Source organism: Pelodiscus sinensis, chromosome 3, assembly GCF_049634645.1.
Source record: "Pelodiscus sinensis isolate JC-2024 chromosome 3, ASM4963464v1, whole genome shotgun sequence".
Taxonomy (NCBI): domain Eukaryota; kingdom Metazoa; phylum Chordata; order Testudines; family Trionychidae; genus Pelodiscus; species Pelodiscus sinensis.
Genome location: NC_134713.1, coordinates 33,536,581 through 33,551,539, shown reverse-complemented (window position 1 = coordinate 33,551,539; position 14,959 = coordinate 33,536,581). Strand labels below are relative to the sequence as shown.

Here is a 14,959-nt window from a genome sequence, read left to right as displayed (position 1 = left end):
TCCTGCCCCTGCCGCCAACCTCGGTCCCTTCTCCCTAAAGCCACTCTTTTTACTCATGCTTTATTAATGTTTGAGTCTGTATGTGTGTGTTTCTCCTCTCTATATATTTTTAGCTGGTTATGTCCCTCTGAGGTCTCATTTTAAATTCTCATATTTTAAATTTTTATATATATTTGTATTTTTTTATTTGTTCTTGAATATTTTAAATAGAAAGGCGGGGTAAAAATATTTAAATAAATAAATACATACATCTTCCCTCTGTTCCAGCCTCACTTTCCTCAATCCCAGGATACCCCCCCACAGCCTGATCCCCTCACATTACCCCCTCCCCCCCAGAGTGAAGCCCCTGCCCTGTTCCATACTCTCCCTGCATCCACCTTCACCCTGCCTCCTACCTCGCATCCCAGATCTCCTCAGCATACTCACCAGCTGGGCAGCAGCACTGGGACACTCAGCCCACGGAAGCACCGCTGGGGCGAGGAAGGGCAGTGGGGAGGGGAGGGACATGACAGTGACTTCCCTGCTTAGATCAGCCCTTTGCCGAGGGCTCACCCCTCACCTGCAGGCTCTGGCTCCGGGCACAGCAGGGAGCTGGGAAGGGGACCCCTGCGACCGCACACACTTCGCAGGGAACAGTGCGGCACAGCCTGGGCCTGGCGCCCACGTGTGACCAGCCACCCAGCTCCAATCTGCAAAGCAGGCCCAGCCCTGCCCCCTGCCAGAGCAGAAGGGCAGGGCGTGTTAACCCCTTAACTTACAGGAGCTGCACACCCAGGCCAGGCAGGGACAGCCACAGGGCACACATGTGTGTGTCTTCTGTCCCAGCGGGAAGCTGGAGTTGGTGCTCCAACTTGCAGCTGCACAGTTGAGGATCGAGCTGCAGCATGGGCTCCCTGCTGCATGGGGAGGGGAGTAGCAGAACTCCTGCCCCGCGTGCCACAGATAATCAGCACATGCCGTAGGTTGCCAACCCCCAGTAGAGTTATTTCATAGCTGAGTCCTCTACACCACGAAATTTGAATGTATATATTATAATTATACAAATTTGAATTATTTCATAAGTATATTTTAATTCATAAAGTAGTTTAAAAGGGTGCAAGTGAAAGCACTTAAGAGTGAAGTTCATTATTTTTATACAGTGTATCTGGATAGATAGATAGTATTCAGTATTTCAAAGGCTGCAGAAGTTAAGTTTTCCCATACTATAAAAATCAGTATTGGAAGGACCAACCCCAAAGGGCGTGTTCATGGGAGAAATCCACGCCAATTTTAGTTGGAGGTTCTGATTACACGAATGGGCCAGTATTTTATTGACTATATTTTGCTATTTTCCTCAAATTAGGAGAAAATAGTGCTTCCAAAACCTAAATAACTAAAAAATATTTTACTCATATGGCATGTGAGGAAGTGAGAGGAGGGCCTGGCAAAGCAGGGGCTAAACAAAGCCTTTTTGCCTAGCTAGCCCCGCCCCACTTTACCTGCAGCCAGTCCCAGGCTTAGAGGGAAGATAAAGGAAGAGAGCTTGGCTCAGTTAGCTGCTGACCAGCAAGGAGACAACCGGCCTCTAACCCCACCCAGCACAGGACAAAGGAGAGGGGGAAACCTGCTAGAAACCCCCACTGAGAGAAAAAATCTGGACACTTGGGGCCATGCCCCAAACTTAAGGCCTGGAGTAACATAGTGGGCTAGAGTTCCCCGGGGCTCCCACGGCAGTGGTTTGCACCCATTTCCCACCAGTTAATCCTAGGGCCTAACCACTAGGCCACTCCCCTGCCAGGGAGACCCGAACACATGGCACAACGATTAAAATTGCTATAAAGCTTGGAGCAGCAGCAATGAAAGCGTTTCCATATATAACATTTTTAATGACCCTGTGATATGGTTTATTTGGTATAAAATACAATATAAAAACAAAACAAAACCAATAGAAAGAAAATATTGTTTGAAACTTTGGACAAATCTGGAAGAAGTATATGTGAAGATGAGGAAATAGTACAGGTGTAGACTAGTATTTTCAAAGCATTCTATGGGATTTGGACTCCAAACTCCTTTAAAAATCCCATACTTAACAGATACTTTGCAAATCCCTACATAGATTTCTACTATAACTAGCAAGTGTTTGAAGTTGCTATCAACTGTGCCTGGATTCAAACCATCAATATAGCTGTGAAAGGCTCAATATTATTTTAGCAAATGCCAAACCCACTATGTATATTGATAAATATTTGTTGATATATATAGTGCCCAGATCTCCAATCACAATAGCTAGAAATCACATTTAAGATTTTCAAAATAGTGTGATACCTGAGAATGTGAATACATTTAGATTAGGTTTTTCCTCATTTCCATGTTTAATTTTTCACTTTTGATATAAAAATAGTGACATTAACTTACAGATATTTTAGATTTTCCAGGTCTTCAAAAGCCCCACTAGGTATTCTTTTAATTTGATTGTTGTTTAAAAGCCTAAAAAAGAAATGAAAACATTATATTTCTTAATTCACAAATTGTTAAAACAATTTCCAATTGAAAGAAATCAGAATGTCAGGCTATATGACTGAAAGTTTATACAAGCCAAGCATCAAAAACTAGATTAAACAAAAATAAACTAACGACACATCAGGAATTGTTACCAGAAGTACAGTAATGAGTTTGTGCCTTCTATTTTAAATCCAAATGTACTTAATATGTCCTTACAAAATCACGTATTTAAATGCTCTGCTAGATTCAGGTGAACATGTTCAGAATCTTTCAGGATCAAGTCCTTAAAGAACCAAGATAGCAATTTAAGAAAAAACACCTAACACGTATATAGTTTGGCTACATGAAAGTACCAAAAAGGGTAAGAACAGGGAAAAATCTCTTCACCGAATGCCACTCTAGACTATGGCCTGGAGAGTAGATGCTGTTCCTTTGAGATGCCTATATTGAGGTATCCCAGCCATAGTTACAACTAACAAACCGTCCCTTGGTACTCCTCAGTCCTTTCCTCTATGACAGCTCATAACATGGTGGAATAGCATACTCAACACAACTTTTCCCTCATCCCCAGTGCAAACAGAATGTTGGCCTCTGAAGAGAAAACTTCAGGTTTGAGAGATTCCTCCTTATTTAGGCTATATACTCCTTGCAGAAGGGACCAGACTTTTCTTAGGTGTTTGTTGTAGTGCCTTGCACATTGTGGGTCTGATGCATGACAGGCAGTCCTAGGTACACTTTCAATAAAAATAATAATAATGATCTAAAAACCACTACCATCAAAAGACTTCTTATCAGGCTACAAATGAATTGCTAAAGAAAACTGTAGTGTTCATTTCCTAACAATACCATGAATGTCAGCAAATAAATTCACCTGCCGCTTGTGCATGAGAAAGTTGACAGTCAAGTAAGCACCATTCATTTAAAAATGAAAATCCCCATAACTCCTTCTGAGGTTTCAGGTGAACAGAAACAGCAAATGTATTCAACACACCTGTTTCAAATTTCATGTTTCAGGGGCAATGCATGAAGACATTAAACTAAATGGATTGCATGTATGTTATTATTTGTGTCATTGCCACTGGTGTTTGTTATTCCTGACACAGTACTCCAAACCTTTAGAGGACTCACCTCTTTCCTCAAGACCTGCGACAGGGAGGGACAATGGGGACAACTACCCTGGGGCCCAACAAGTCAGAGGGGCCCGGGGCTCCCAGCCACTGCCACTGCTACAGTGGCAGCATCAGTGGCCAGAGCCTTGGGCCCTTTAAATTACTGCCGGAGAGCTACATTGCATACTCCAGGTAGCTCTAAGAGCTGGAGGTGGGGCTGGCATGGCACACTCTGGGTGGCACAAAGGGCCAGATGCTCCCAGCCCCACCTTTTCCACTCAAGGCCCTGCCGCTTCAGAGGGCCCCCCCACCTTGCCCAGGGGCCTTTGGAGGCTGTCGTTGTCTCTGCCTTGCCTACAGCATAAATGGCTCAAGTGCATAAATGGAGCATAAATGCTCCCAGATTGCCTAGAATGGAGAATGGAAATAGAAGAAGCTAGATACAAGAAGATAAAAGAACCAATAATTAACCAAAACTCGGTGACTGAGTGTTTGGTTTTACTTTCAGAAGAAAAAGCATCACAATCAGGGAGGTCCCCAAACTTCCCATTTCTACTGAAAGGGAAACCTTAAACACTGTTGGTGGTTGCTACGTCTAAAGGTGTCAAATCCAGGAGAGAAAAGCAATCAGGAGGCTGAGCAGAGATACCAGGTGAAGCTATCAAGAGCCAGCATAATTGCTATAGAGTGGGAGCATCAGATAGATGCCGAGATAAAGAACCCAGGGTTCATACTGCTGAGGTGAGAGGGGACAAGGGAAAGAAAGCTTTGTACTGTAAAATTGGCAGACAGCTCCCTGTCCCACTCCAGCTCCTGGCCCGCAGCCCCACTCCCAGGGAGTGGACTGCCACCCCGCACTATGGGCTGTGATGCAGAGCCAGCAGCACAGGTGGCAGCCGGATCCCCTGAAGCCGGGGGCAGGAGCCTGCGTGTAACTATTAACGCAGTTAATAGAGTGTGGTGCGTGAGCCCAGGCTTATTGCTTACCCATTTAAACAGTTATGCTATTACATCCCTAGTATTCCACACATTTTTAAATATGCAGTGGTGGGAAAACATCTGAACAATTTGGCTATAACTGGCTTATTTATCTGATGTTGCACATCCTTAAGAATTTAAAAAACACAACATAACTGAAAATACATTAATATGTAGTTACATATTTTTAATATCTTTCACAATAAACGTAATAAAATTTAATAAAAGATTAGGGCCGTCAATGTGTTTTCTGAGGCCTCTTGTAACAAAGTGCTAAATGTATTTGAAAATAAAACAAAAAACACATGTATATTCGTTCAATTGCAGCCAAATAGAAATGATTCACCTCAAGCCTAAAGAAGATTAGCTGAATTTGGCAAATAATCTAAATTAAATCATATGACTGAAGGGGGAGAGGGGACAAAGTGTTTTTGAGAGCAAGGGTAATAACTTACAATGTGTTCAGGTTTTTAAGTCGTCTAAATGCTCCAGGCTGGATTTCTTTAATTCTATTAAACCGTAGATCTCTGTGGGGTAAAAAAGAAAAACACATCAACATGAAGAACATTATTATTGGTCACCATTTTGGCATAGCGCATGAGCAAACAGGGGTACACCTCATTTAAAATGAGGGCTGAACAAAAATTAGTATAATCCGATAATGTGGTCTGTGAAGGCCAATATCTGAGCTAGGTTGTTAATCCTTTGAATGGCAGCCATTAATCATTAAGGACCTTTGCTTCCTCAGGAGCTCATATCCTAGTGAGTGGAAAATCAAACTGCTTACCAAACTATTGTCTTTTTGCAATATGACTATACTTTGAGCTGGAAGATATAACTTGCAGCTTCACTTATGATCAAACTAGTATAGGTAAGTCTCCTTGAGCTGGAATGTTAACATTCCAGCTTGAAGTGTAGACATATCTTTTCTTTTGTCTTCAGAAAATGTTTCGGAAAATTGAGCAAAGAATGGGGGAGGGAATATAAGAAGGCCATTTTTCCGAAAAAAACTTCAATTATGTCCACACTGCAATTGTGTTCTTTCAAAAGAAAAATCAAAAGAACAGAGGGGTTTTCCAACATTGGTAAACTTCTTTCTATAAGGAAGAAGCCTTTTTCTGAAAGAGCTCTTTTGGAAAAAGGCGTGTGTGGACGGGGAAGTGGGAGTTCTTTCGCAAGAAGAGAAAAGAGGAAAAAGCACACGTGCCCTGGTGGACATTCCACCCATAGTAATCACAACTTACATGAGAGATAGCGTCCATTCAGTCTGGACACTAACTTTCAAAAAAGCAGATCGCTTTTTCCATGCGCTTTGGTAGTAGGGACACTCTCTTTCAGAAGAAGCTTTTTCGGAAGATCTCATCCCGAAAAGCTTCTTCAGAAAGAAGCCTGCAGTCTAGACACAGTCGAAAAGACAAAAAGAATTGGTATAAGGACAGCCTCAGAGGCTGTCGGTCTGGCCAGCAAGGGAATTGGTTCCAAAAAAGATAAGCTATTCACATCTTTTTTTTCCATAAATAAAGATGAAAATGACTTATCTAATCTAGTTTATGAAAAATGTAAACCTAACTGTTAAATAAGCTTTTTTGTTTTAAATCCATTTTCTCTGGTTTAATACATTTTTTATTCAAATCACAACAGTATGAGTAACAGAATGGTAGTTCTGCAAATTTGACCCCAGGTGTATGAAGTTTCGCACCCAGAAAACTATAACACAATCTGTGACCAAAGCTTTACTTAAAGTAGACTGCTCAGCAGCACACAGAAATATGGAGGAAAAAGAACCCAGTGCTTCAGCATGGCATTCAGTTGGCTTATCCACAAGACCACTACTCTTCCTGAAGTGGATTTTGCAACCAACTACTGAGGGAATCTTACACATAACTTCATTTGCTTCACAACCCAGATTCATTCTATGACTACAATCCCTCTCAGCTCTGGTCTAAACTAGGAAGTTATTTCAAAATAACTCCCTTACGTCAAATTAATAAGCAGAGTGTTCACACTATCAAGCTCATTATTCCGAAATAATGGGCGGGTTATTTTGAAATCTGTACTTCTGCTTTCCTTGGGGAATAACACTAATTTTGAAATAATTTAGAAATAGCGTTAGCATGGACACTCCACTGCTGCTAATCCAAAATAATTGGCCCCTCCAGGCCCCTCACAGCTGTAGTTCTTATGACTCTAGCCACACACTGCTCCCCTTCTCCTGCCAAGATTAAAACTCCAGGCAGCAGGAGAAGGGCTTCTCACACTTTGGAAAACAGTGAGAACCACATGTGGGACAGCAGCCAGTGAGAGAACCATGACAGACCCCAATGTTCCCTCACAGCATCCAACAGCTGTTGGCACTCCTGCTGCTCCCTCAGCTGCCACTGGCCAGGGATGCAGGAGAGCTCCGTCCTGCACTGGTGAGAGATCCTGGACCTCATTGAAGTCTGTGGGAAAGAGACCAATCTCCAGGATCTCTGCACCAGGAAGAAAAAAGCAGAGGTCTATGGCTAGATTGCCACCAGCTTGGCTGACAAAGGCCACAACCAGACCCTGTATCAGGTCCGGATGAAGATTAAGGATCTCCAGCAGGTCTACCTCAAGACCAGAGAGCAGAGCAGATGCTCCAGGGTGGCATCATGCAGCTGCTGCTACTTCGACCAGCTGGATGCCATCCTGCAAGGAGAGCCAGTTACTTTCCCTCCCTCCCACCATCGTTGTGGAGTCCAGCCAGTACACTCTTGGCATCAGTCTCCAGGAAGGCGGGGTGGTGGATGACGCCAACAAGGACAATGAGGTAGAGAAGAAGGCCAGTCAGGAGACTATGCCCACCAGCAAGGACATGCTCCTCACTCTGGAACCAGTCCCTCACTCCCAGGATGTCTCCCAGGCTTCGGAGGAATGAGAGGAAGGCACTTCAGGTGAGTTCTATAACTTTCCCTATATAAATGAGGAGGCAGGATGTGAGAGGCTGTGCACTCCTCTCTCAGCATACTCGGCCTGGGGGCCACACAACAGCTTGTGCACATGGGTGCATATGGAGCATCAGTCCAGAGCACTCAGCTCCATGACACTAACACTGGAAACCCATGGTCCTTCTCACAAGGTTCCTGGAGAGGGGTGCCTTACTTCGGCCTCCGTGATGGGACACCTTCCTACGACAAGCAACCACTAGGGAGTCTGGGGTCATGGAACACACAGCTGTGCCACACAAAGCACAGGGTCATGCCTGCACTCTGACAGCATTCACTCCCTGTCAAGAATGGTGATGAGGGGACCAATCTCATGCATGGGAATCTGCTGGGGAGTAAAAAAGGAGGGGAATCCAGTAGCACTCTCTCCAGCAAGCTGTATCTGCTACTCACATACACCTTCCCCAACACTCCCCCACTCCAGTGGGCAGGCATAGAAGATCTATCCCTGCGGGACACCACTTGTGCAAGTCCCAGCATGTGCAGGACACAGAAGGAAGCCGAGCCACCATGTCCCCTCCTGGCCACAGACTCCTGAATTGGTCAGCACTTTCCCATGCCTGCTTGTTCCCAGACTGTGGGTGTACTGTTGCTCCCCTGGGACGTCTTTGCCCCTGCTGGAAAGTGCCCACTGTCTAGGCAACATGTGGCCTTGTTCGAAGCACATCACCATCATCTGAACTGAGACCTGTGGTGTCAGCTCAGAGATTAGGGATAGGCTTCATACACAGTTTCTCCTGGGATGATTTCCCTTGTAACTTTTCTTCATAGCTGGACCAGCTGCGAGCTTGGTGTGCCCCACCATGTCAGGCAGGGGGCTGCTCCAGCCTACATGGGCCACTGGTTAACCATTGACATTTCTAATTTTAAAATGAGAAGATTAACATTTTTTTCAACACAGTGTGAACTTCTAGTTCAACATCTAGCCACCAAAGGATTCCATTACCCCCAAAAGACAGGGAGAGGAAATAAGATCATGCGGTCAGAGGGAACTCGGTTGAGGAGCAGCTGGAAGCTTCTTATAAGCAGCAGGGCAGAAGCAGCAGTCTGAGAGTTAAGGTGAGAAACAGCCTGTTGTTGGCAAGGAAGCCAATGGTAGCTACAACAGGATGTTATTTAGAAGCTGCATGTAGATATAAGAAAAAAAAAAAGAACCTTGACTAGGGTAGACCATTGTAAGGTTACCAGGGGGTAATTTAGGATTACTTTCTGGAGAAAGTAGCCCTGGCACTAGGCCTGAGAAGCCTCTGCTTAGCGCTCCTGTACTAGACTGTCTGTACAGACTGTAGCAACTGGAAAAACTTAAAAAAGAATTAATAGTCTTGCATCACCTTAGAGACTAACAAATAATGTAGATGGTATCATTAGCTTTCATGGGCACAACCCACTTCTCCAGATGAATGGAGTTTAGGGGGTCCAGTTTTCAAATAAATAACACAGAGAGGGGATGGAGAAGGGGAAGAGAAGGAAAAAGAAAGGGAAAAAGGGAAAAGAAATTGTCAATGAAAGTGTAGCATCTGTTGGTTTTACCTTTTTAGTTGATAACTATAAAAAGTAATTATGACTATACTCCTGGAAAATTCTGTTTCTGGTGTTGCTTGTAAAGAAATCCATTGAGTGTGAATATTCTTGGTAACCCACCTTGGAGCACTTATTGTGTGTGTTTCTCCAAGCATGCAGCACCCTTTCAGACACCTAGGGTGTGTCTAGACTACATGCCTCCTTCGACGGAGGCATGTAGATTAGCCAGATCGGAAGAGGGAAATGAAGCCGCGATTAAAATAATCGCGGCTTCATTTAAATTTAAATGGCTGCCCCGATCTGCCGATCAGCTGTTTGTCGGCAGATCGGGGCAGTCTGGACGCGATGCGTCGACAAAGAAGCCTTTCTTCATCGGCACAGGTAAACCTGGTTTCACGAGGCTTACCTGTGCCGATGAAGAAAGGCTTCTTTGTCGACGCATCGCGTCCAGACTGCCCCGATCTGCCGACAAACAGCTGATCGGCAGATCGGGGCAGCCATTTAAATTTAAATGAAGCCGCGATTATTTTAATCGCGGCTTCATTTCCCTCTTCCGATCTGGCTAATCTACATGCCTCCGTCGAAGGAGGCATGTAGTCTAGACACACCCCTAAGTATTATGTCTGGAGGACTACACTTGCAGCAACATCCTACACTGGGGTCACTTACAGTACCAGACCTTCCCCCCACTTTTTGCCACTATTATGATCTACTAGAAGTCTTACCTCATATTGCCCAGGTCTCGCAGGAGCCATGCAGGCAGACTGCCCACTGGCTTCTCCCCAGGGCAGGGGGCTGTGCGGGGCCAGCCATGGTCAAGAGGAGCTGTGTGGGGCTGGCTCAGGTCAAGGGGGACTGCGCAAGCTGCCCATCAGCTTTTCCCTATGGGGCAGCCCAGGGCAATGGGAGCCACATGGCATTGTGACCGGGGGGGGGGGGGGGGGTCACGTGAGATAGCAGGGGTATGTGGCAGCTGCCTCTGAAGGCTGGTTGAGGTGATGAGGGCCATGCTGCTGGCCAGCAGCTGCTCCCCAAAGCTGGCGTGCTTGCTGCCCTCCTGTGGTCATTCATGAATATAACTGTCCCTGCTATCACACCCCTCCCTGTCCGTTTGATACAAAACAATTGCATTCCACACATATCCCATTGTCCTGGCAAAACCAAACCCTGACCTTGCTTTAAGTTATGATAAGAGGAAGCTGAATACCAATTTAGTGTAGCCCTGATTGAGAACCAAGACACAGGATTTGTATTAAGTGTATTTTACTTCTCGCTGCATATCCATCTCTATATATTCCACTGACCAAATCCTTACCCCATAAACTGTCCCAAGTAAATCGCCTTCATAGAGGAGTGCTAAGAAACCTGGACTGTGGATGATAAACTGGATCCTCCTCACACTAGACATGTTTGTGTTTAGCTGGCTGATCTACAGTTGTGGATCCAAGTTTCCTTTTCTCCACTAAACAGAGTCACAATCCCTTATATGATACAGTAGTACTATGTCTTCCTCATATCATATAGTGCTCTATCTTCATGGCTTCACTGTACCAGTTCTTTGGTCTATTTATCCCTACTTGCCTCCTGAATGGTGGGATGAATGGTGGGAGAGAAGCTATTTACAAATGAGCAAGGAAAATTATCTGATAATGGTTCCCCTGTTTCAAATCAACAAAAACAACAAAAAATCCAGTATCAAAAAATCAGATACTCTAATATATGAATAAAGGTTGCCTTATGCCATGCTTATTTATTGACAGATAATGAATATCTTTGTTACATGTTTTATAGATGGGAATATTCTTTGCAAGAACATCAGCAAACACCTTTATGGTAATAAAGAGAATATTTATCATCAAACAAGTTCTGTATGTTCTTATGCATCCTATGCAAAGATAAAATACAGTAACAGGAAAGTTATTATAGCATAGTGTTCTATCAGTCAATGACTAGCACACTTTAAACTTCATGCAGATGTTCTTCAAATAAATTATTTCAAACAAAACAGAAAAAAGGAAGGGAAGCTGAAAATTACTCAAACTCTTGAAATCAAAAGACTCAGCTTCCCAGTTAAGTGATAGAAACAACAGCTTTAAACATCCTTGAGATAACTTAATACCAACCAGGGTAGAAGAATGAAAACAAAACCAGAAATATTAGAACCAATGGAGTCATATGTAAGGTTCAAAAGTTAGTAAAGACTTTTTAACACAGAACATGGGGAAACACAGTTTCTGGTAATAACAGATGGAATGCACTAACATCCTTTCCATATAATGGTATCTTCAGAATCTTGGAACTGAGTAAATCAGGGAGCTAATGTTTATATTGAACATCCTCTTTGTTCTTGCATTAAAAACTGCCTAAGGGTGAACTTATCTTTATTCATATGCCAAGTTTTAGACATAATGTGTAATCTCTCTTTTGTTTGTGCTTTTGTCCTGCTCCTGGAGGGTCAACACAAAATTCTTTTCTCCTTTCAGCTGACAAAGCAAATGTTATAATAATGTAATTAGCTACTCTGTTTCACAGCATATTGAAAAGACAGAGGAAGTTGTGAGTTTTCCAATAAAGGATTTCACTTAAATAGAAATCCTATATTTTGTGACATGAAAGATCCACAATTCCACGTCATCATAATGCCGTAGGCTCCCTATGATTGCTTCTTAGCTCCCTACAGCAGAACAGTTCTTCCAGCCATACTGAAAACAAATAGCTCATTTGCTTTATAATGAAATACAATCAGTAAAGTTTATTAAAGATAGAAGAATATCTGACAAATACAAACTTTACAAGCACTTCTAGAAGTTGTTCTGAAGCAATAATTGCACCAATTCTTTCAGTGTACTGTCTAAAACAGTTTTGGACAGCCTGCAGTCCATTGGACAGCCTGCAGTGATTCTATGTGTGACCCACAAGACATTTTGTTTACTATTGCCCACGCACAGCGTTGCCAGATTCCACTAGTTTCTATCTGTGTCGTTTTTTCCTACCAGTATTGCTAAAGTCACATGCACGTAAAGCAAGGGTACATGAAGTGAGGTGCATGCTAACTGCAGACAACATTGACGTGAGAGCTGTGTGCTCCCTCTGCATCAAATCAAAATGCTGCAACAGTTCAATCACCACACTGCAAAGTCTAGAAAAATGACCCTATTCTGGGACAGTGTCTTGGTTCTGATAATCTTACGCCCCACTTTTATGAAGGAGGGCCACTCGCATGGCCCATTCACTAGTATAGGTTTCCCATCACTGATCTAAAACATGGTAGACTACACATTACGATAATAAAGTTGCGTCATAAAACACTACAGACACAAAAAATAAATAAAAACAAGGAAATTACTAAATATGAAGGAAAGAAGAGTTACGCAGCATTGCCAGATTGTCTCAATATCTGTCGTCTACATATGGTGCATTGAGGTTGCCCACGTCAGATGTAAGACTGGCAAAATTATATTACTCAGCTAGGGCCTCTTTGAAAGGATAGAAGGAGGCTTTCACTCATTATTGCACTTTCTTCAAAATTGTATGACAACAGAGGTCTGAAAAAAAGTTAGACGTGAAATAAAATTTAATGTATCCTCCCATCAATGGCTAATGGCACTTACGAAACTTCAATTAGCAATCACTAGTGATGGGTGGGAGCAAAAGGGACAGGTGCCCTGGGACTCTGGAAATGTACAAGGATCAGGGCTCCCAGTCATCACTGCCCCTACTGTGGTGGCTACAGCAGCCAGAGGTCTAGGTCCTTCAAGTCACTGCCAGAGCCCTGGGCACTACAGGCAGGGCAGGGCTGAATGGCTGCCTGGGTAGCCACAACCCCCTACCCTGCCCCCTTCTTCTCTAGCTCCACCCCTTCTCGAGGTCCAGAGCTAGGGCCACCCCACCTTGTCCAAGGGCCCAACAATATTGTCATCAGTCCTGGACCAACTACATCTGATGCAGTTGAAGATAACTGTTTATATTCCTTTGTCAAGAAAAACAGTGAATTTGTAGAAAACTTTTTTTCTTTAAAAAAAGGGATGCGAGTTAATGACCTATATTACAAAAATTCTACAGCTAAAGATCAGTGATTAAACATTTTTTCTTCATTAAATATTTTGGTAATTCATTCCAAATATTTTGGAGTACTTCAGACAATAAGCATTTCTCTGGAAATTCTAACAAATTATTTTTCCATGGGGACATCATTTTTTTTAAGGAAACAGTAAATAATTTTCTAACAGTTGAAGACCAATTACCAGTAACAGAAAATCAGCTAGCATAAGTGCCAAACCACTATGTTTCTCAGTGCAGAACAAAAGATCTGCAAATGCCAGCAAGACTACATTGCTTATGTCTACTTTATTCTTATTCTTTTTTTATTCAAGGTCATTGCAGCAGGAAATGAAAAACAGCCATCAGCCCAGCAAAAACATTCAAACAGAACAGAGCATGATAACTGTACAAAAGAGGCTATATAATCAAGTAAATGCAGTAACTGGAAGATGTCAATGGCACATTAATGATGTTTTAACTATACTCTGTAAAAAAAGTGTCATATATTGAACAAAACAAATTATGTTTGTCCTTCTTTTTAAATTCTCAACAATATTAGCTACTTATAACATTCTTTCATGAAAATGCTTGTCACCATCTAAAATAGGAGACCAAAAATGGAATTTTAAAAAAAATCATTTTAAAATGTTAAAGCTGAAATTTTATTTTCAGAGATTCTTCCAAAACAAACCTACAATGGCTGTTCATTCTTGCAATACAGTTTTTTGGTGATTTGTTCTGCACTGGCTAATTATAAAAATCATTAAGTGATCTCTATTAACCAATTAAGCATTTTTATATTTGATTATATCAAAACACAATCAGCCTAAATTCCCATAATTCCCAAAAACACTAACTATTAAACAACTATCAATATTGGATCGGTACTTAAAGAGAGGATTTTTAACAGCTAAATGGATTTTATTTTTTTCCCAATTTTAATAACTATTAATTCATAACAAAAGTGAAAGTAAAACCTTTAAAATTCTCTTGCACAATTGAAACCATAACCATAAGATGCAAACTCATATGGAGGCAGTGATCTTTTTTCACAAATTAGCTTACAAAAATCACCAACAGTTCAGCCTTGCTCATTTATATATTTTCCTCTTCAAACAGTCTGCAATTTGCACAAAAACATACTGGTTTCTCATCACTCCTTTTATCAGTACCTTTTCCATTTGTAGACTGTAAAAATCCACTCACAGTATGCTTTTCCTGTTGAATTTGGAGAGACTTAATTCTTATTGTCTGCAAGATTTAAATATTATTATATTTTTGAGACAATAATATTCCAAATACGAATCAAATGAAAACTGATGCAATCATCTTATTAGCTTCCAACCAGCTTTGCAAGTGAAATGATCAAAACACATGTCAATTGTTTTCACTCATAATGAAATAGAAGTTAGTTTATTGTTATTTTATCCATTTATTGGATGCCATTGAAAGGTAAAGCATTACCAGCAAGGAAGCTTGACAACTGTCGACTGCCCTGAGCACTTGACATAATTTGATATTTCTGAAATATCAAAGGTTGTTAGAGTTCGCCCTCTACCACAATTTCAGCTAGGAAGACATTACAGATAGTCCCCGACTTATGAACGGGTTACGTTCCGAACACCTGGTCGTAACTCAATTTGTTCGTAGTCGGAATACATGCTTTTAAATGTGGCCGCACTGTTCGGAAGCGCAGATTGTGCGTTCATAACTCGGGGACAGCATGTAATGGGCTTAATGGGAGGTTAGTCGTAAGTACAAACGGTCGTAAGTCGACGCGTTCGTAACTCGGTGACCGGCTGTATTCTCTCTGGCCTGATCTACACTGCAGGTATTTGTTGTCACAGAGTATGCTAATGAAGC

At 42.3% G+C, this 14,959-nt stretch overlaps 1 protein-coding gene across 2 annotated transcripts in view; it reads right to left on the bottom strand.

The window, feature by feature from the left end:
* The window catches only part of PXDN (peroxidasin), a 122,765-nt gene that overhangs the window by 85,232 nt on the left and 22,574 nt on the right, over positions 1 to 14,959 (bottom strand). For both annotated transcript variants that reach the window (XM_006131038.4, XM_006131039.4), the window contains exons 2-3: positions 5,024 to 5,095; positions 2,395 to 2,466 (exon numbers count right to left, since the gene is read on the bottom strand). In XM_006131038.4, coding sequence (XP_006131100.1) covers positions 2,395 to 2,466; positions 5,024 to 5,095 — 144 coding nt within the window. The remainder of the gene's footprint in view (positions 1 to 2,394; positions 2,467 to 5,023; positions 5,096 to 14,959) is intronic.